Below are 20558 nucleotides of genomic sequence, written 5' to 3'. Positions count from 1 at the left end.
TGTTATTGGATTGATTGTCAATTTGTCCCCTGATGGAGAGCAAGAAAAGTGAGTCCATACCGGCCAGAACTCCATTCACCAAAGAATTACACAAAGAAAATTAACTGTCGGCATATTTTTCTGTTTGTTCCTCCAATAAATGTATTGCCTTTTGGGTGTCCTCAACCTTGGTGAATCCTGGTGAAATGTGATCGATTTGAGGGGTCTTGAACACCAATATCAACAATGCATGCGGCTTGAAAATGTGTCAAGGACCCAGACCTGATATCGAACAGAAAGCGGGCCATTTTGGTTTTTTAATCTGCCGTTTTGGTCGAATACCAGCCCTCGTCCTTTGACAAACCCCAATTTTCCCGCAGAAGCGAGAATTGATTCTCTTTTCAATTGCCTCTGCTGTTTAATTTGGCGGAAGCATGGCGGCAAAGCTTGATCATTTTGAGCATTCGCTGTGCATCGGCGTCACAGGAGTGGGCGTTGACCGTGAGCAGTGAAGACGGATGTTCCGAGGTGCTCATGGAAGCCCAGCGAGGCACTCTGACCTTTCCTCCTGCTCGAGGTCTCCACTGACAAATCGCTTCACTCCAGGCAGACGGGACCGCCGAGTCTGACTAAGACGCCAGAGGCGCGGGTTACAAGAACTCTCCTTCTCAGCTCACCAACTCTTGTTTAATTTGAGCGTACAGTCAGAAAGAAAGGCAGGTCGATGCATCATAATGCCACAGCTGCTGGCTTTTACTCGGTGATGAGCAGTCGGGCTTCGTTTATCACCCCGCGTGCTCTTCTTGTTTTCCTTTGTAGTCTGCCGGATGTCGCTGCGCCGCCGTCGTTCGTCCTTGCCCGGATGGCTAGATCTCGCCGTTTCAGAAAACAAAAGCACCGTGGATTAGTTCATCTTGAATTCCCTCGCGGGGCTGCTCTATTCCCTTGGTCTTCCGATAGCTTGCCGTTTCACCTGTGCTTGCTAATGAGCACGTCTCATCGTAGGTGCCGTTTTCGAGATGTTGTTTTGCACAATGCACCCACTGGCGCCTACTGGGGGTGTGCCTTTAGCGTCCTCTTTCACGCCCACCCTTCCCAATTTAACGTGCGCACGCCGTCCTCAATTACGCCAGTCTTTCCTCTGTATAAGCAGCGTGTCGGCATAACATCAGTCTTGTCAAGCGGGCCCGTCATCTTAAATCACACAACGGCAATCGCGGATTTTGGAACTTGGCGCATACACGGGGCGACCCATGTTCTTTCACGGCCCGTCTATTTTGGAGACTTTTATGTGCGTCTCATGGTTGTGAAAATACGGTCACAGCTTTGTGTTCAACTTCAAGGAGTTTGCGCTTCATAAATTTGTGTGTCACTAAGACAGGGTGATCATTATTGTAGTCTGCTTTGAATTTTTTGGTGGCATTTTTTTTTTTTTTTTTTTTTGTGTACTGTGAGATGAACGTAAAATCAATAAAGCTTGAGGTACGCTGTCATAGACAAAGAGATGACTTGAAATTGCCACTCGTGAGGTCTTATCAAAACACGGTAGGTAGGTGTGGCATGGCAGCAAAGATCATATTTTGCCATGAACCAAATTGATTAAGCATGTTATAAATCAAGGCCAAACGCAGCGCTGGGTGGTGTTGTTGAGGCCACAGCCAAGAATTTGGGCAGAGCCTTTTAACGTCTCACCATGCAACACAAAATAGCTCTTTCCTCTGGCTGCTACTTGAGTCACCATTTGGGATGCAGACGGCATTAAAGATGAGCTGCGGTCTTGTATTCAATGGCCACCCACGTCTTAGATCCCGCGAAACGTGACGCGTTCAACATCAGCCGTCGCCGTCTGTTGGGCGCTGTTATCTCTCGGGAGGATGGACAAAAGCACCGTGGATTAGTTCATCTTGAATTCCCTCGCGGGGCTGCTCGATTCCCTTGGTCTTCCGTGTAACCGATAGCTTGCCGCCGTTTCACCTGTGCTTGCTAATGAGCGCGTCTCATCGTAGGTGCTGTTTTCGAGATGTTGTTTTGCACACTGCACCTACTGGCACCGACTGGGGGTGTGCCTTTCGCGTCCTCTTTCACGCCCACCCTTCCCAATTTAACGTCCGCACGCCGTCCTCAATTACGCCAGTCTTTCCTCTATATAAGCAAGGTGTCGGCACAACATCCGTCTGTCAAGCGGGCCCGTCATCTTAAGTCACACAACGGCAATCGCGGATTTTGGAACTTGGCGCATACACAGGGTGACCCACGTTTTTTCACGGCCCGTCTATTTTGGAGACTTTTATGTGCGTCTCATGGTTGTGAAAATACGGTCACAGCTTTGTGTTCAACTTCAAGGAGTTTGCGCTTCATAAATTTGTGTGTCACTAAGACAGGGTGATCATTATTGTAGTCTGCTTTGAATTTTTTGGTGGCATTTTTTTTTTTGTGTGTGTACTGTGAGATGAACGTAAAATCAATAAAGCTTGAGGTACGCTGTCATAGACAAAGAGATGACTTGAAATTGCCAATCGTGAGGTCTTATCAAAACACGGTAGGTGCGGCATGGCAGCAAAGATCATATTTTTCCATGAACCAAATTGATTAAGCATGTTATAAATCAAGGCCAAACGGAACGGTGGGTGGTGGTGTTGAGGCCACAGCCAAGAATTTGGGCAGAGCCTTCTAATATCTCATCATGCAACACAGAATACCTCACCTCTTTCCTCCGGCTGCTACTTGAGTCACGATTTGGGATGCAGACGGCATTAAAGATGAGCTGCGGTCTCGTATTCAATGGCCACCCACGTCTTAGATCCCGTGAAACGTGACGCGTTCAACATCAGCCGTCGCTGTCTGTTGGGCGCCGTTATCTCTCGGGAGGATGAAGCTGCTGCCATGTCGGTCCTCCAGGAGAGATCAGAGTGTAGGACTGCCGACGCCAGCCTTCTCCAACCCCCACCTCCCTCGTAGGCAATGATTAACACCACCAGACTGGAGGATGGAAGGTGAGAAAATAGCGGCAGGTTGGGAGGCGGAGTCGGCAACATGCCACTGATGTACACAGCTTCAACAATGCCACCATTCTTTTTTTTTTTTTTGCCTTCCGCCGTCTGTCATTGAGTGTGACGCCGTCTCTTTGTTTTAACACTTCAAGTTGAGTGACGCATTAAGAGTTGGCCATGGCGCTCTCTCCTATCCCACCAGGATTTCTAGTCATTCATCGACCACACCGCGCTATATGACCAAGATCGATTTTGGAATTTGGACAAAATGTCTGTCACATGGTTGAACAACTTCTCCATGAGGCGGAGCAACTTGACTCCAGTCGTGCTTTTATCTACCGACATGACAAGACTTGACAGCTTTACAGATGCCTATTTATGTTCTTCTCTTGTATTATTTTATGCGAACTGTTCGGTAAAGCGCCTTGTTATAGCTGCAGCTGTTGTAAAAGCGCGATGCAAATAAAGATGGATTGTATAATACGGCATCATATTATGTCCTGCGTAAGCACCATTTTTTTTTTTTTTTTTTTTTTTTTTGTTAGATCAAAACACAATTGAGTCGTATTCCTTTGCGCCAGGCCTGGCCCAACCTAGCAGACTTCAACCCCGTCACACAGTTGACGTTGAACCGGTGCTCCGGTGTATCCTTGTTTCTTCTTTTTTTGCCTTGTCCTAAAGCTTTCAAGTTCAAGAATCACAGGCTCCATTTTGTTGCAGGCGAGTAAAAGGAATGTCCTTGTGCATTGATGCTGGGCCTGCAGGGTCCCCTCAATATCCGCCTACTGACCCACCCACCCACTTTTCCACTTTTTTTTAAAATTTTTTTTTAATGTCCACATTCTAAATAAACTCCTTCCTTGTGCGTTCAGGGGTTTGCCGACTCGAATTGCCATGGAAGCGTAAACGCTTATGGGCTGCCATCTCCCGGGTTGTAAACATCAGAATGACCGGCCGGTGGGGGCTAGCAGACAAGGCTGTGAAACGTCTGACAGATGATCCCCTCCACAGGGGTGAACAGTCCCGGTCACCCTCTACTAGACTCGTTATCCCTTGTGTGTGTGTGTGTCTGTGTGTGTGTGTGTGTGTTTGTGGGTATGTGACTGGAAGAAACAGAGGACCATGTCTGATGGCCTAATCTCTGCGGTTGGCCACGCTCCATTAGTAAAGTGTTTCCGCATCCCGGGCCAGGGGCAATTATTTACTCGGTTGCAGGTGATGGGACCCGCCTTATCGGGGTGATGTACCGATTTCCTTATTTGCATGTTTTGGGGTTTTTTTTTTGTCTTCCTGCTCAACACTGGATAAAGATACTTGGTTAAAATAAAGGGTGTTACGGTTTATGTCCAAGGAAATTTGAAAACACAATCATTTCCATTTCATTTTAAATTGAATTCCTTTTGCATTTTCATTCATCCACAACTAACAAGGAAATTCAATGACATTTTTGGGAGAGTATCAGGCCAAATTTTTTTTCAGTTTGAGATGATTTTTAAAATATTGTTTTAAAATATCAAATCAAGTGGTTCGAAATTGTTTGGTTCGAAAATACGGCATCGACTATGACCAATATTGTCATGTACAAGAATTCCTGAGGAAACTCCTGAGAAATATCATGCTCAACTGAAGTGCTGGCGTCGTCTGTGCAAAAGGGTGCGTGATTAACAAAACGATTCTGTGCAGGGACATCATGATAACCCACTTTGAGCCGTCCATCTCATATGAGGGCCTCTACGGCGAAGTAAGAGACATGTGCTCCATGGACAACGACCAGCTCTTCACCATGAAGTGGATCGACGAGGAAGGTGTGTGTCCAACTTATACACACAATTATTAGAAACACACTCTTACATACTAGTTTTTATGCACAAATATTGTGAGATAAATGACAATATAATATAAGATCAAAATATGGCAGTCCTTTTACTCAACTGTATAAAGCACACTAAAACAACCACCGCTGGATACAAAGTGCTGTAACATGTCAAAGAATAAAAATGAGTTTTAAGAGGAGTTTTAAAGATGGGCAGCCAGGGGCTTCGCCTAACGTTCAGTGGGATGCCATTCCAAAGAGAGGGACCAGCAGCGCAAAAGGCTCGGTCCCCTCTGAGCCTCCGCTTAGTTCTTGGTACCTCGAACAATGTCTGGTCCGCAGACCCGAGGTACCGGGCAGGTGCATAAGGGACGGAGGAGCTCCTAGACCTGAGGTGGCGCGAGGCCATTTCAAGATTTGAAAACAAAGAATACAATCTTACAAAGTACATGGTATTGAGTGTCGTAGTATTGGAGCAAACTTGTCACCCAATTTCGCCAGGCAGAGGCAGTGTCTCACGCGAGACGGAGCTGTCGCATCTCACCGCTCAGCACGAAGGTCAGCGTGACAAAACTAATTAGACTCAGCCGCCATACATCATCGGCGCCGTCGTTAGCCTGCCCGAGCAAGAAAGCTGCTTGATGCTCATAATGAAGTGCTTCAGCATCACCCCTGACATCGATAGAACATGCAAGGGGTTGCCCTTCTTGAGATCGAGTCAAATGTTGCCTTCCATTATTAGATTTGTATTTAAAAAAAAAAAAACATGAAACAAAATGGGCATATTTGTGTATGCATGATTAATACGCGCCTAAGGTTTTATGCTTGGGTGTGTGTGCATTATTATTATTATTATTGTTATTATTTTGGTAGTTTACACCAGAGAATGTACTCCAGAACGTACACAAGGTAGTTTACACCAGAGAATGTACTCCAGAACGTACTTCCTAAGAACTCTAGTCTTAGCCCCTGGCTGTGACGTATTTACGTGAAATGATTAAAGGGGGGGGGACTTAAAACATGAGTCCTCTCCTCAGCCATTTTTATAGCAGCACGCAAAGTATCTTCGGACATTTGCCCAGCCCAGTCTTCACAAGTCAACAACCGAAGCATCTTGGTTTAAGATTCATCTAAGAAGCATCTTGGTTTAAGATTCCATGAACATTTGGATATTCTGCGCGTTCTTGGTTTCTGCGTACTTACAGTTGGAACAGGACTTGGGTCACGACTGATTACAAGATCTTCAGGACCTCAGAACGGACAAGAACACGAATTGAGCAACAACTTTTGTCATATGACTATCTATTATCAATTGGCTGCCATCTATAATGAAATCCCGTTCCTTCGTCTGCGTGAGATTCCGTGATTTAACGACATTATCCTCTGACAGGTGACCCGTGCACAGTATCTTCTCAGCTGGAGCTTGAAGAAGCGCTGCGCCTCTACGAGCTCAACAAGGACTCTGAGCTCATTATTCACGGTAAGCCCCCGCTTTTTTTTCCTTGAACACCATTTCCTGGCAAAACACCATTCATTTACTCATGGTGGAACTGTGCACGCTGGTCTAAGCTTAAGCGATGCTGTGAAACACGTGCAAGAATATGCAATGTGTTTGTTTGGGTTATTTTTTAGCACTCTATCGTATTCAACTTGATAAACATCCTGTAATAATATAATTAAATTCAATGTAAAAAATAAGTTTGTGCATCATGATGAATTCATTGCGCTATCGTCACCAGGGGGCGGTATAATTTCTGCATCGGCTATAAACAAAGAAGTCTGTTTGAACCGCTGTGTAAGATGCAGTCATCTTTTGTATCCCTGTGAGCCCTGTTATATTGTATGACTACATGTGTTGCTTCACCCTTTGTTGAAATAAACCCTACTTGAAAGAAAGGCTTCGAAACCACAGAATCAATGCTCGTGAATTGAGGGTGCATCGTGTCTTAACGTGAAGCCGGCAAACCTTTGCCTTTTACAAAAGAGAAAAATTCTAAAATTAGATCAACTACAAAAAACCATCAGGGGAAAAATATTAGACGAAAAATGTATCAAATGTTAGAAAAGCGTATTTGACAAATATATAGACCAAAAATATGAGCCAAAAATACACACATGAGGGGAAAAATGTGATTTTTTTTCACTCAAAAGGAAGTGGAAAAATGCCTCACCCCTGAGATGGATGTAAATGGCTGGATTTTTCTGCTTAATTCGTCTTCCACAAGTGCAGTATTGATCACAATACAAAAGTAAACACTTTTTTTTTTGTTTGTTTTTGGTGAAGCTATGATTTGTTTTATACAGTGCTATCATTTGTCCAGCCAATGTACTTCCTTTTTTATTTTCTACAATCTGTGCACGCGCGCCATCGCTCACAGCAAGGTGGAGGAGAAATCAAGCATATGTTTGATGATGCACCGAAGTGTGAACATCACCGCTTTTCTGCCCCTGACATGCGTCTCCGATCCCGCTGGCTACTTTGCAGCTATTCTTAGTCGCTTCTACGCACAATCGGCGTTGATGCAGAGGTCGGAATGGGCGTATGTGTAACCAACATTTGATTGGCAGGCGTCTGGAAGTGTGTGACCGGCGGGGGCTGGCGTTCACATGGTGTTTAATGTTACGTTTTCTTTGAATCAGAGGTGAGGAGTAGGTTCACGAGTGCAAGAGAGGGTGGTGGCAGAAGAGCAGACGCAGCAGGGGGGGAGGATGGCGGCCGGGTCCCTCGCTAACGAGCTTCTCGGCTGTGGCCCACGCCTCGCCTCTGACTCGCACTGCCTCTGGTCTCGAGCTCCTTGTGTCTCACACACACGCACACGCACATTTGTCAGCTTCTCTTAGGTCATCCCTGCGCGTCCCAAAAACCTGCATGCACCGCACTGACGACGCGTCAGACGCTTGAGGTGACACTTTGGCTGCAGGTGGTCTTTACTACTGCTTTCTTATTCAACATTATTAAGTCAAAGGAGTAAGCACTTTTCCACAATTCAAAACAGCTCCCCCAGATATCTTAAGGGGCATAAATTGCGACTGACACATACGCACGCACACACGGTGTGGTGTATGACTGCAGCCTCCACAAGTTCAGGACACACTAGCTGGTGAACACATGAGAGCCAGTCTTCCACGCGACATGGTTGAGGAGATGGCCAAACAAAATCCATTCCGCTGTTAGACATTCGACATGCGCTCGCTGGTAAGATCCAGCCTGCTGTTAGGCACACACTTGCTGGCACAGTGGCAAGAGCCAGTCCTCTGAGCCACGTGCAACAGGTGATAACTGCCCCGCCACTAGTCAAAAGCTAGCGCCGGTTGCTAATGGGTGCATCACCCCCAAAAACGGAGTGCGTGGGTCTACTTACCATTTTGTTTTATTATGCTAGTGCAATGGCTGAATTCTGGCCCTTGCTCGATTGTGGCTCTGGACTACTTTGTGTTACCATGACGACCAGTGTCGGAGCTGGGAGTTAGAACGGGGCGAGAAGGCTACTTGTGCACGAGCAGAGGCAATTTGTCAAATGGGCAACACTTGGTTGTTTAATTTCACACTTGATGGCTGGACAGGCACTCCAGAGACCCACCTGCTTAGTTGTACACCAGTACGAGCAATTAAAAAGTCCATTTTCAATACGCGGTCCCATTTAAGTTGATGAAACTCATTAGACCTGAAATAGTGTTCTTTTCCCCCACCCCTTCAGTGTTCCCGTGTATACCAGAGAAGCCTGGCATGCCGTGTTCTGGTGAAGACAGTAAGTTCAACTCTTTTGTTTTTACTCTGCATGACATCAACTTTCATTTTGTGCTGTCCTACAACGGTGTCTTGAGATATGAGTGACTCGATTTTCAAGCTATTTTTCAGATATGGGCTTTCGAATGGTGCAGCAACACCGTAGAAGTTCTATATTCTTGATCATCTGAGAAAAACTACAATTAGCGCCGTACTGATGAGTGGAGAGGAGTTCGGACGTCTCAATGCGGAGTAGAGCTGTCTGTTCTTACACTGATATAAAAGCTAAATATGCATCCTAACTGCAAGGGTTGGCAAGGAGAGTAAATGCAATGTGACAAAAACGTATTTTTTTCTCATTCTATTTAATTATGTCATTAGCGTATGTTTTTCTAAAGTACAATATCATGGAGTGTATTTTTTTAAAGTGTTTTGAGTTCCAAACATGGTCATATTTTTCTAAAGTACAATATCATGGAGTGTATTTTTTAAAATACACTTTAAAAAAATATTTATTTTGGGTGTTGGTTGGGGGGCATTAATCATAATTATTAATTAATTTCATCTGGAAAAGGTGATTTGAAATACAAGTGTTTTGAGTTCCAAACATGGTCATGGGGCTTATTAAACTTGTACCTCGAGGCAGCATTCTGGTGATCTTCTCTTTTCACCTGTATGGCAGTTAGTGATGTTCAAATGTTGCTTCAAGTCGTCCGACCCTCGAACAAATGTATTCACTTAACGTTACTTCCAACGTGGGGGAATTGTTTTGACACGAGAACAAGTTGGAAAGCAAGCAATTTAGCACAGCCTCTCTTTCGCTTCCCGCCCCACAGAGTCCATATATCGGAGAGGAGCGCGGCGCTGGAGGAAGCTCTATTTCGCCAGTGGCCATGCCTTTCAGGCCAAACGTTTTAACAGGGTACGACATCGCACCGAATGCTCTGAATTTGTGTTTTTTACGGTTTGCATCTCGTGGGAAGCATTGTTATCTTTTTCAAGGGTCAATATCACCATAAGGTCTCTTTGGTGTACTCATCAGAAACACTCAGTCATCATGAAAATGTCGCAGAGTGATGAAACTGTGACGGCTTCTTAAAAGTGGCCAAACATTTGCACCCTACCAGTCAACAGACTCCTCACCTTGTCGGTAGTTCAGTAAATAAATGCCCCCGGCCACTATTTGTGCAATTATGGTGTCTTTCGGGGGGGCGGGGGGGGTCGTATCCATTTTTAAATGTCATGTCTGTTTGCTCCTCTCACCGATGTCAACAGAGAGCGCATTGTGCCATCTGTACGGACCGTATCTGGGGTCTCGGCCGACAAGGCTACAAGTGCATCAACTGCAAACTGCTGGTGCACAAAAAGTGCCACAAGCTGGTTACTGTAGAATGCGGCCGGCCCATGATCCAGGTGATGTGCCGTTTGTTTTTATTTATTTTACATTGTTTGTCACCCATAACATTCACCCACTCAGTGCTGTGACTTGCGCTTTTTTAGGAGCCAATTATGCCTGGTCAGCCACCCAATCAGTTAGACCCATCGGAACAGCCAGGTACTTGTGCGCTTTCAAAACCACGACCAACATCATGGCATTTATTAACATTTTAATTGCAGTCCATTATGGTCAATAATTCTCATGTCACTGTTTGAATTCAGTGGCATATTTAAGACTATTTCCACAATCTATATTTTATTTTCTATTTTTTTTTCCAATATAATTTAAGATATAAAGTTGCATCGTGTAATACTTTCATATTTATTTAAATGTATTGATCTTTTTAAATCTGTTTTGATTCCAAAATGTATTTTCATTTGTTGAATTCATTTTTCAACAAACATTTCCTATTTTTATCAATGGGTTCGTGTTTGTGCGCCTGTCTCAATTATAGTTTGGGCCGGAGGCATCTCCCAGGTCGCGCGGGGCATTTGTGTTGTATTCCCAACAAGGTCATATTGGAAAATTGCTTTTTTTTTTTTCTCTCTCTCCCCGACTCAAATGGAAGTAGAAATTATTCAGGTCCAGCAGAGCTGTGAACAAAGTGACAAAGCATGACTGTCTCTCACCTAGTTTCTCTATTTCCTGTTTTTTTGCCTCCCCCTCTCCTGCTGCTGTCTGTCTGACACTCTCGCTCTTTCTCGGTCTCGCTCTCTCTCTCTCTGTCTCTTGCTCTCTCGCTCAGGCCCTCAGAATAAAGACTCCAGAGAAAGCTTGACTTATGACGGAGAGGAGAAAGAGGTGATCTTTTTAATTTTTTAAATAAGCCATTCGTTTGTGACACTCACTCTGTCAACGGGACTTGTTGGATATGTGTGTAAAATCACTGACATGCTAGCAAAAGATCTCATAGATTTGTTTCAAATTGAAATGCGTATAATCCCTCGTTTTGAATTTATCTTTATGCCAGAACCACAAATGAGAAATATCCAAGCAATTACCGGCTCTCCAAAGCCGTGACAACGTGGATAGCGCAGAGTTGCGACTCCCAGTGCTGCTATAATGATTGACGCGTGCAGTAGTCCAATAATTACGTCAGAACGAGGCCTGAAAAGTCAACTGATGATGGTACAGTCAGCCCCCGCAGGAAGGGTGAACTCACCAAATGTGTACGTACCGCCTCTGAAGATTGACTCCAGACTTAGATTTTTTTAAATCAATTAAATTTCATTCAAGTTCAACACCTCGTCAAGGAACTTCTTGATTCAACATGTTTAAGAGGCAGCTGGAAGTGAAAATACGCACATCAGAGCATTCAGTTGCAGTCACTGTTGCGGTGCCTCTTATATTGATTTCCCATAGCGTTGCAAATAAAGTAGCCTTTTATCACAGCTCCTAACACAGCCGGCTGATTAATTGCGATGTGTGTAGTTTTGGGCACGTTTGGTACAGCCGCAGAGGGACAGGGAGTCAGATACGCACAGATGGTCTGAGATAAGAGAGGGGCGGCTGAACGATCTTATCTGCGCCCGGGGATGGGATTGTCTCAGCGCACGGTTAGTTGGATCGGCGACTGGAACGTCTTGCTGCAACTCGAGATTAGGGCAGAAAAGGATAGAGGCAGGAAGATTCCAGAGGAATGTGATAATGGGGTCTGTAGTTCCATTGCCACTACGAGGAGTCGTGCTAGCTTCCAACAATGTAATGTTGTGTCTTTGTGAGCTGTATGAAGTCTCATCCTCAGCATGTTTAGTACCAAGTCGGTTTATAGCTACTTGCTAAAAATGAAGGTTTGGTGCATGTCTTGGTCAGACATTGGTCCAAATTTCAATCCAGTTAGGGAACAAGATGAAATACATAAAACTGCTTTCAAGCCTTTAAAAAACAAACAAACAAACATTAGAATTACCAACTGCTAGCACTATTGATAGATTCCCCCCCCACAAAATAATGTACAGTGGCGTCTTGAGATATAAGTGACTCAAGCTGTCTGTTGTTGAGTTGATTTTTATTTTATGTTTTGAACTTTCTCTGGGGGAAAGTCAATATATATCCGTGTCGCCACATCATATTGTCAGTTTGATGAAGTACCCTGCCATCTCTCACCCCCCGGTCAGGCACGGAACAGTCGGGACACGGGGAAGTCGCCCTCCAGCCTCGGCCTGGCCGACTTCGACCTGCTGCGCGTGATCGGACGAGGCAGCTACGCCAAAGTGCTTCTAGTGCAGCTGAAGAAGACGGAGCGCATCTACGCCATGAAGGTGGTCAAGAAGGAACTGGTCAATGATGACGAGGTGAGCGCGCATCATCAAGCATCTATGTTGTAATATGTAATGTCGGGTGAAAGGAATCATTTCTGATTTGCCAAAGCTATTCATCTGTGTTGACGCTTGTGGAGTTGTGTGTGATTTGATTCGGTACTCTTTGACTGAAAGCCGTTGTGTGTCACTTGACATTGAAGTGACCTTAAATCGGAACGTGAACTTGGACCCGTAGTATAAATCTAACTTTAGAGTGCCATTAGAGAAGGAAAAAGCAAGCCAACTTAAAGTTAGTGTGCATAGAGACACGAAAACAAAGCCTTCATCGAAGTAGATGTGAGGCCAAATTAACAGTGCAGTCGTCTTATTTGTGCGTCCGAGCGCGTTGGTGAAGTGAATGCAATTAGCACGACCGGTGGGCGCTGTTATTTATAGCACAACAGACAGGCGCGCTCCAACATCCATCTCAGCTATCTTGTCAAATGCTCCGACCCCGTCAGTGCCTCCGAGAAGGTGTGGATTAATCGCGGCGTCTTCGGGAATCAATCGGCAGCATATGCTGTGCGAGAGGCGAGTAGTTAGTCTTGATTTGACGCTCTTAGCGCAATTGACAAATCGACACGCGGCAGCCGGTCGATGGCCTAGTGTTCTATTGTCGCTGGGCCTCGCCAGCGGCGTGTCCAGATGTATGAGATGGGCTCTTCTGGCTGGGCCCTTTCCGCCCGCCGTCGCCCACGCGAGTCGATGACAACGCTGCTTATTCAGCTTTTCAGCACATGAACACAATGTCACAATGACCTCTCGTTGGCATCTTGGTGCATCTCCTTTCAGGACATCGATTGGGTCCAGACAGAAAAACACGTTTTTGAGCAAGCGTCGAATCATCCTTTCCTGGTGGGCCTGCATTCCTGCTTCCAGACAGAAAGCAGGTACGAGGCACTTTTTGGCAAGGTGACCTATGATTTGTAAAATCAGGTTGGAATGTCCTTAATTGTTTGGAGAGGACACGATGACAAAAGGTCATCATTTCCGGTGATTTATTCAACGTTACGCTGGAGGTCACGTTAACGGAGAAATGGCCTCGTTTGTTTCGAGCACAGAAACCTGGCATTTGAACCGGGGTGTGTAGACTTTTGATCACCACTGTCCCAACCTAGTCCGGATGGATAGTTGGATTAAATGATTTGATGTCACCCCTTCCACCATTCTCGGCCACTTGTAGGCAATGTATTCATGTCATATTTAGCAATTGCTTTGACATGCTGTCAAATGACTATGTATGATTGCGAACAGAAGAATGAACTTTCGTCAATATTCCCTCCCCAGACTCTTCTTTGTTATTGAATATGTGAATGGTGGCGACCTCATGTTCCACATGCAGAGACAACGGAAGCTTCCAGAAGAGCACGCCAGGTAGGCTTGCTCACTGATGTTACGTGGCCTTCCTCCAATTTGGGGGTTTTCGAGTTGAATGGGGTTTTTTTTTTTTTTTTTTCTCTCAGATTCTATTCTGCAGAGATCAGTCTGGCGCTCAACTACCTCCACGAGCGCGGCATCATCTACAGAGATCTCAAACTGGACAATGTGCTGCTCGACTCTGAGGGACACATCAAACTCACAGATTACGGCATGTGCAAGGTACGTGTCTCTGCGTGTGTCTTCGTGTGTGTGTGTGTGTTGTGCATGGCCATGAATTTCTATGTGTTTGTCCGTGTGAGTTTCTGCTCATGCACAGTCATAAACAAAAGTGAGCTGCTGTCATATTTGTTGATGTGTTGTTTTGTTCAGGAGGGCTTGAGACCCGGCGATACGACAAGCACTTTCTGCGGCACCCCGAACTACATCGCTCCCGAAATACTCCGAGGAGAAGATTACGGTGGGGACAACAAACACGCTGACACTCACACACATTCAGTTTCCCAAGTTACTTTTTTTGACTGAAAGCTTAGACGCTTTCTTGTCAAAATAGAACACCTTGTGTGTATAAAAAATATATAACTGCAAACAAAACCAACAAAAAACAGAATGACCCAAAAGCCAAAAAATCTGAATGTGTTGTGACGTGGGCAGGATGAAGCATCTTCACAATATCCCCCCCACCCCACCCCTAAAAGAAAAAAAGCAAATTAAAGACACTAAAAATACCAGTTTCTGCATCACTACAGTGTCACTCCACTACAAATGTTGTGGTATCATAGCAACAGGACCTTGCTTGCTTGAATGCCTTCATTTTGGATACAGTACACATTCTTTTTTTGCTTTGATTAAAATAACGTTATTCCTGCACGATGTTTTGGCTTGAACTTTTTTAAATTAAATCAGAAAAGGTCAGGACGTACGCTAGGTGTGTTCGATATCATGCCTTGGATGATATTACTGGTTTATTAATTTTTTTTTGTTTGTTTAATTACATTTTGAAAAGTCACGAAATTTATACGAGCGGGCTGTGATAGCGTATATTGTCTCTTGACTCCCTTTGGATGTACGCGCATTGTTCTCTGCTGCATAAATAATAATGGAGAGCGAGAGCAGTACCGCAGGATTGACTTTGTCCTCAAATGAGGATTTAGTGCCTAAAATGGGAGCGGCCTCTGTCGAGTGGAGGTGATTTGGCTACAAGAGGTCAGATATACAGCAAAATACAATCGTTTGCAAGTTATGCAGGAAAATTGTTACCGATAATGGTGGAAACCCAACAAATATGTTTCACCACCTAAACTTAAATACACAGCCAATCTGAATAGGCCATGAAAACACATAAGGAGCTCGTATCTCAAGTTGGCGCCTGCAAATCAAAGAAAAAAGTCAGCCGATAAATGGCTCGTTTCTAGAAAAACTTCTTTGTCGGGTTCATCTTATCTGAAGGCACCACTGTAAAGGCATTCCTGCCAGATGCTTGCTTTGAGGGACTATTAAAATTAACTTTTTTAAATTCATTATGCTCGGGTGTTTAATTAGATGCAGACGCAGGGAGACCTCTCCTAATAAACCTTTTTTTTATGTGCAGATATTAAGATGATCCTTAAGGGAGTACAAATTACATGAGTAATTTTAATCCGCCCTTGCAGAGAACACGCACACACTTTTCTGTGTTAGTTGCATCATTGGAGGTCAAAAACGCAGCATAGAGGTTGGAAAGTCAAGCCTAATCATCAGTATAGTGGGATGTATGTATGTGTGTGTGTCCATATTGCTCCATCATATTGCTTTGTACATGTGGGCAATATTTGCACTAGGCCAATCCATTTTTTTCCCCCCAACCCAATAAATGTTCAAGAAACATATTTGCACACCAAATATGTAATATCTTTTGAATAAGGCATAGAGTGTGCGTGTGTGTTTTTAAATGCACACTGATTTATCAAATAAAAACAAACTGCTTATTTGGTGTAGTGGGCAGCGTTTGTGTGCGTGTGTGTGTGTGTGTGTGTGTGTGTGTGTGTGTGTGTGTGTGTGTGTGTGTGTGTGTGTGTGTGTGTGTGTGTGTATATGTGTCTGTGTGTTTCCCGTGTGTGCGCCTGTATCCCTCTCTACCACATACAGCCTCATAAAACAAGCATGCAAAACGTGATCAGTTGGAGTTTAAAAAGAAAAATGCACACTTGAAGCCCCCCCCAGGGGTGCGCGCATCACAGTTTGGGAATCCCTGATTTAATCCAAGCTTTCCGCAAGGCTTAAGTAAGACATTTTCATGCATTAGTACTTGTAGGTTTAGTCAGTGAGAACACATTTACTGATCTTTTCCACACTGGACAGGTTGCCATAGTAACAGTGAGACCAAGTATTGGAAGGATTAAAAGTAAAGCGGAGTGTCAGAAGTCTGATCTAAAGCGCTTCTTCTAATTTGTGTGTAGGCTTCAGCGTGGACTGGTGGGCGCTGGGCGTGCTGATGTTCGAGATGATGGCAGGCCGATCGCCCTTCGACATCGTGGGAAGCTCCGACAATCCTGACCAGAACACAGAAGACTACCTCTTCCAAGGTAATGGAAATCTAGTTCACACATTCGTGTCCGCCATCTGCTTACTAGGGAACCTGCGAATGCGCACGCGCTCTAGTCTGTCAGTTGATTTCATTTCGGGAATGAGGTTGGTGTGTTGCAATATCAAGCCTTTCATACAGGATCAGAACTCAGCAAGATACATGCAAACAACTCCCCTTATTATTTTGTTAAATCATTTTGTTGAACCACAATTCAAACGTAAGGTTTCATTTTGATTGAATTTTATTGATTTATTTTTTTGATTTATGGTTGTCAGATTCAGGTTATTTCTGTGACCACTGTTATATTCTTCACCTTTGGTGTATTCTTTGATGAGTTTTCATGTCGCATTGGAAAGTGTTTTCAATACAATACATAATACAATATGTCATCTTGTGGACATGCTCTCGTCATTGATCTCACCTCATCCCTGTTTTTGCGTGTGTGTTGCAGTTATATTGGAAAAACAGATAAGAATCCCCCGCTCATTGTCTGTCAAAGCTGCCAGCGTCCTTAAGGGATTCCTCAACAAGGTAGGCAGTGCTTGGATGAATGAACACTGAACGATCTTATGGCCTTTGTCTCACATAGCACCGCTTCTTCCCCACTCACTTTGCCGTCTCTCATCCGGTTCCAAATATATGTTTGATCTTAACACATATATTTGCGGCTTCTCGCCTCTCTGTCTGTTCGCCATTTTGTTATTGCACTCTCACACTTTTACCTGTCTCTCACCTTCCCGCCCCCGTTCTATTGCAGGATCCCAAAGAGCGTCTGGGCTGCCACCCTCAGACAGGCTTTGCCGACATCATGGGCCATCCCTTCTTCAGAAATGTCGATTGGGACCTTGTGAGTCTTTTACCTTTTTTGAGCTTTACTCGGGGGATGTTTGCACATGAACGTGACACACTTTTTACACATCATTAGTTAAAAACATTGTTGTTTAGCCTGACAATGCAAAGTGAACATTTCCAAAGTGATGACAATCCACGTATTGATCGTCGTAAGGAAGAGTGGATACTTGGACCGCCCTGCATAGAAGCACTGTGGCAGGAGGACTTTTAAGAAAGAAAAAAAAAGAAAAAGAAGGTCAGCAGGAACGTAGTGACGAGCAGAGAGGCGGTGTGACAAGGCGGGAAAGCTGAAACGTAAAAGGAAATTATTTCCGCCACATAAGTCAGAAGAGCACACTGAACTCAAGTGCTTTTACTGTGACTACGTTTAACATACAGTCAATGTTGGGTTAAGGTCAAAATTCTGGTTTCTGAAACCTTCGGGATAACCCGTTTACACACGTGAGTCGACAGTCACTCCCGCGTTTACACAACTCGATTTAAACGGCAACGCACGGACGTCATGACACAAATAGACGTCACTCATGTCATGTCACTCAACACGGGATTAAAGCAGCCAGTTTCCTCCTCGCTCCAAAACCGAGCTGCGCTTGAGTTTCGCCAGGACCGTTTACCTCTACTGGAGTATTTCCGGCGAGTTGCGCGACAGACGTACAGACTTCTAGACACACGTATATGTGTAAAAATGGTGTTATTTTCACCACAGAGAGCGAATATAACGTGAAAATGCCGCGGCCAAGTCAATGTTTTCAAATTAGGCTCGCTATGGCAATGATTTCCGCATACAAGTACTTCCTGTATTGCAAAGACCAAGATTCCTCGCCGATAGAGCAAGAGCATGCGCAGAACACAAACCCAATGTCCCTTTCAATAGAGGTATTCAGTCACGTGTTTGTCAGTCACGACCAATTGTTCGGATTAGAAAAGGTCTAACCCAGGGGTCATATTACAAAACCTGAATAAGAGCATATTTGTGTTTTTGCCTTCACAAAATTCTGTTCAATTCTGCTCATATTCCGGTTTGAAATGGGTCATTGCCTGGATGTAAATGGAGTCGGTGTTAGTCTATGCTACGCTAATTGGAGCCACTCCCTCTTTCTTGTCCATGTGTTTTGAGTCACATCGACTTTTTTTTTAGATACTCAGAAACGACTGACAGGAATCTCAGCATGAGTCCAACGCAGACTAAAAATGGTCCAGAGTGTTGTTTTACTGCGCTTCCTGTTCCCGAGTCATAATAATGACTAAAAGTCTCATATTTCATAGGGAGTGACATTCCTGTGTTGTGTCATCACAGCGGTGAAATGAAACTCATGTTCATGTGGTCTTTCAAGTCGTTCATAAAGCCGCTGAATAGAAAATGAATCAACAGCGGGAAAGGTTACATTCCCCATAACATTGTGTATTTAGATTAGGGTTCAGTTTAATTTTTACTATTTTTCTTTTTTGGGGGGCAGCGGGGTGCGATGGATTGGCATTTCGGTTGGCAAAGAGTGTGGCCACGGAATGAATTCAAGGCATATTTCAAGCCCCCGCCGTATACTGTATGTGATTGTGATTACAGCTGGAGCAAAAGCAGGTGGTCCCTCCCTTCAAGCCCAACATCTCGGGTGAATTCGGCCTGGACAACTTCGACGCCCAGTTCACCAACGAGCCCATCCAGCTGACGCCTGACGACGAGTACGATTCGCCAATCGCTCGAATTAAATGCCTTTGTGAATTAATCAATGAATCCATGGATCGTCCTTTTGTTGTTGTTGTTGTGTGCAGCGACGTGGTGAAGAAGATCGATCAGTCCGAGTTCGAGGGCTTCGAGTACATCAACCCGCTGCTCATGTCGGCGGAGGAGTGCGTGTGAAGGGAGACGCGCATGCACACACTGACAAACACACACACACACACACCCACATACGCACGTGCCATCTCAGTGTCTTCATGCTGCGTGGTTACGAGGCGACCCAGCGACGTCATCATTCATAGTTTTCGTTGTTGCCAAAAGCAGTTTCACACTCTGCCAGTTCTAACCACTCGCCCTTAAGTCTTCTCTTTATGAATTATTTTTATATGCTCTCTATACAAACCTACAAATGTATAAATATAAAACTGCACTGATACCTTAGTGTCATTGGGGGCCTCTTTATCAAGTTCTTCCAAGGTTACTTACTGTACACAGACTCATTTTATTTGTATATATGAAACTGCTGTTGATTAACGTTAGCCACTTTTTAAAATCGAAGCTCATTCATTGACATCATGCCTCTTTCTCAAAATATGAATATGTCTATATTTTTTTAATTTAACTACAGCCGCTATGTGTGTTGTCCGTGTGCAACTTGAGAATCAGAACTGGAGTTGAGTCGGCTAAAATACTGTGAACAAACGTAGCCCATTAGCCAGACTTAAACATTCACACAGGACCCCCCCCCTCCCAAAAAAAAAAGAAATTCTGGTTTGTATCTATCTAAAAATGGCCATGTCTTTTCAACTAGTAGCCGTCTAGATACACCTGCCACAAAATAAACACCTCCTAACTTTTCCAAACCAAAATAGCACCTACCACCAAAAATGGTCTCTCAGAGACGTATCGAACTTCACCGCAGTATTATGGATCATCTGTCAGGAAAGAAAAAAAAATACGTAGCCACTGTAATATCACTGACTCGAAAGCGGTTGCTAACCAAAACAGCAGCACTGACCGAGGCACATAAACAGGCTCTTACGAATTCAAGTGTTGCGTGAGTCAATGTTTACATTGACTCGGTTCTCTAGATTTTCTCCAAGATGCTTTTTAAACTCCATTTTCACTTACTATAATATCTACTTAGATGTGAAATAAGACCACTATTTTTGGAAATGTGCAAATATCCCATCATGCATTTTCTCTCCCGCCCCCCCCTCTTATTTCACCACGCCACGTAAAATTCAACGGGTTGAAGCACAGTTGATTGTGGCTTTAGAACTGTTCTGTTTTCTTCAAAAATAAATATACACACACACACACACACATCTGTAGATTATTTTCTGAATTATTCCACTAACTTAAAACACTAAGAGACAGATCGCAAACCTCTGAGAAAAACATTCTGTCTGTTACCTTTATTTTTTATTTTTATTGTCATTACTTTTTATTATTTGTAATCACTCAATTATGAAATGTTACTGGGTGTGTTTTGGAAGGCACCTGCAGGACTCTGCTGACATTTTATTATTAATGTGCAAAAGGAAAACAAAACAGTCAAATAAACATTTTATTTCTCCTTGTGGTAAAAAAAAAAAATGTTGCCGTTATTTTTATAAACTGGATGAATCTTTTTAGAGACAAGTAGGATGAATTTTGTCAGTCTACTCATAATAGACAAGCCTACCAAATTTAATGTCGCAAAGTGATACTGTTTTGGAGCTAAATTTCCATCAAATTCGTGGGAGTTCAGTATCAACTTTTGGAACAACCTCGGGCACACACTCCCAATAGCCCAGTGACAAAAACAAACGTGCTGAAGTTGGCCTACCCTGGAA

The 20558-nt window shown here is 44.1% G+C and overlaps 1 protein-coding gene across 2 annotated transcripts in view; it reads left to right on the top strand.

The window, feature by feature from the left end:
- Nucleotides 1-19676, top strand: part of prkci (protein kinase C, iota) — a 26878-nt gene extending 7202 nt beyond the window's left edge. For both annotated transcript variants that reach the window (XM_019856716.1, XM_019856715.1), the window contains exons 2-18: nt 4653-4774; nt 6173-6262; nt 8481-8531; nt 9346-9431; nt 9785-9922; nt 10010-10064; nt 10693-10748; nt 12065-12241; nt 13040-13137; nt 13535-13621; nt 13711-13846; nt 13997-14084; nt 16063-16188; nt 16642-16721; nt 16948-17037; nt 18607-18722; nt 18813-19676. In XM_019856716.1, the coding sequence (XP_019712275.1) occupies nt 4653-4774; nt 6173-6262; nt 8481-8531; nt 9346-9431; nt 9785-9922; nt 10010-10064; nt 10693-10748; nt 12065-12241; nt 13040-13137; nt 13535-13621; nt 13711-13846; nt 13997-14084; nt 16063-16188; nt 16642-16721; nt 16948-17037; nt 18607-18722; nt 18813-18900 (1684 nt within the window). In that variant the 3' untranslated portion in view covers nt 18901-19676. The remainder of the gene's footprint in view (nt 1-4652; nt 4775-6172; nt 6263-8480; nt 8532-9345; nt 9432-9784; nt 9923-10009; nt 10065-10692; nt 10749-12064; nt 12242-13039; nt 13138-13534; nt 13622-13710; nt 13847-13996; nt 14085-16062; nt 16189-16641; nt 16722-16947; nt 17038-18606; nt 18723-18812) is intronic.
- The last annotated feature ends 882 nt before the right edge of the window (nt 19677-20558 follow it).

This window comes from Hippocampus comes, unplaced genomic scaffold (genome assembly GCF_001891065.2).
Source record: "Hippocampus comes isolate QL1 unplaced genomic scaffold, H_comes_QL1_v1.1 scaffold105, whole genome shotgun sequence".
Taxonomy (NCBI): Eukaryota; Metazoa; Chordata; class Actinopteri; order Syngnathiformes; family Syngnathidae; genus Hippocampus; species Hippocampus comes.
This window is presented reverse-complemented; position numbering and strand designations above follow the sequence as displayed.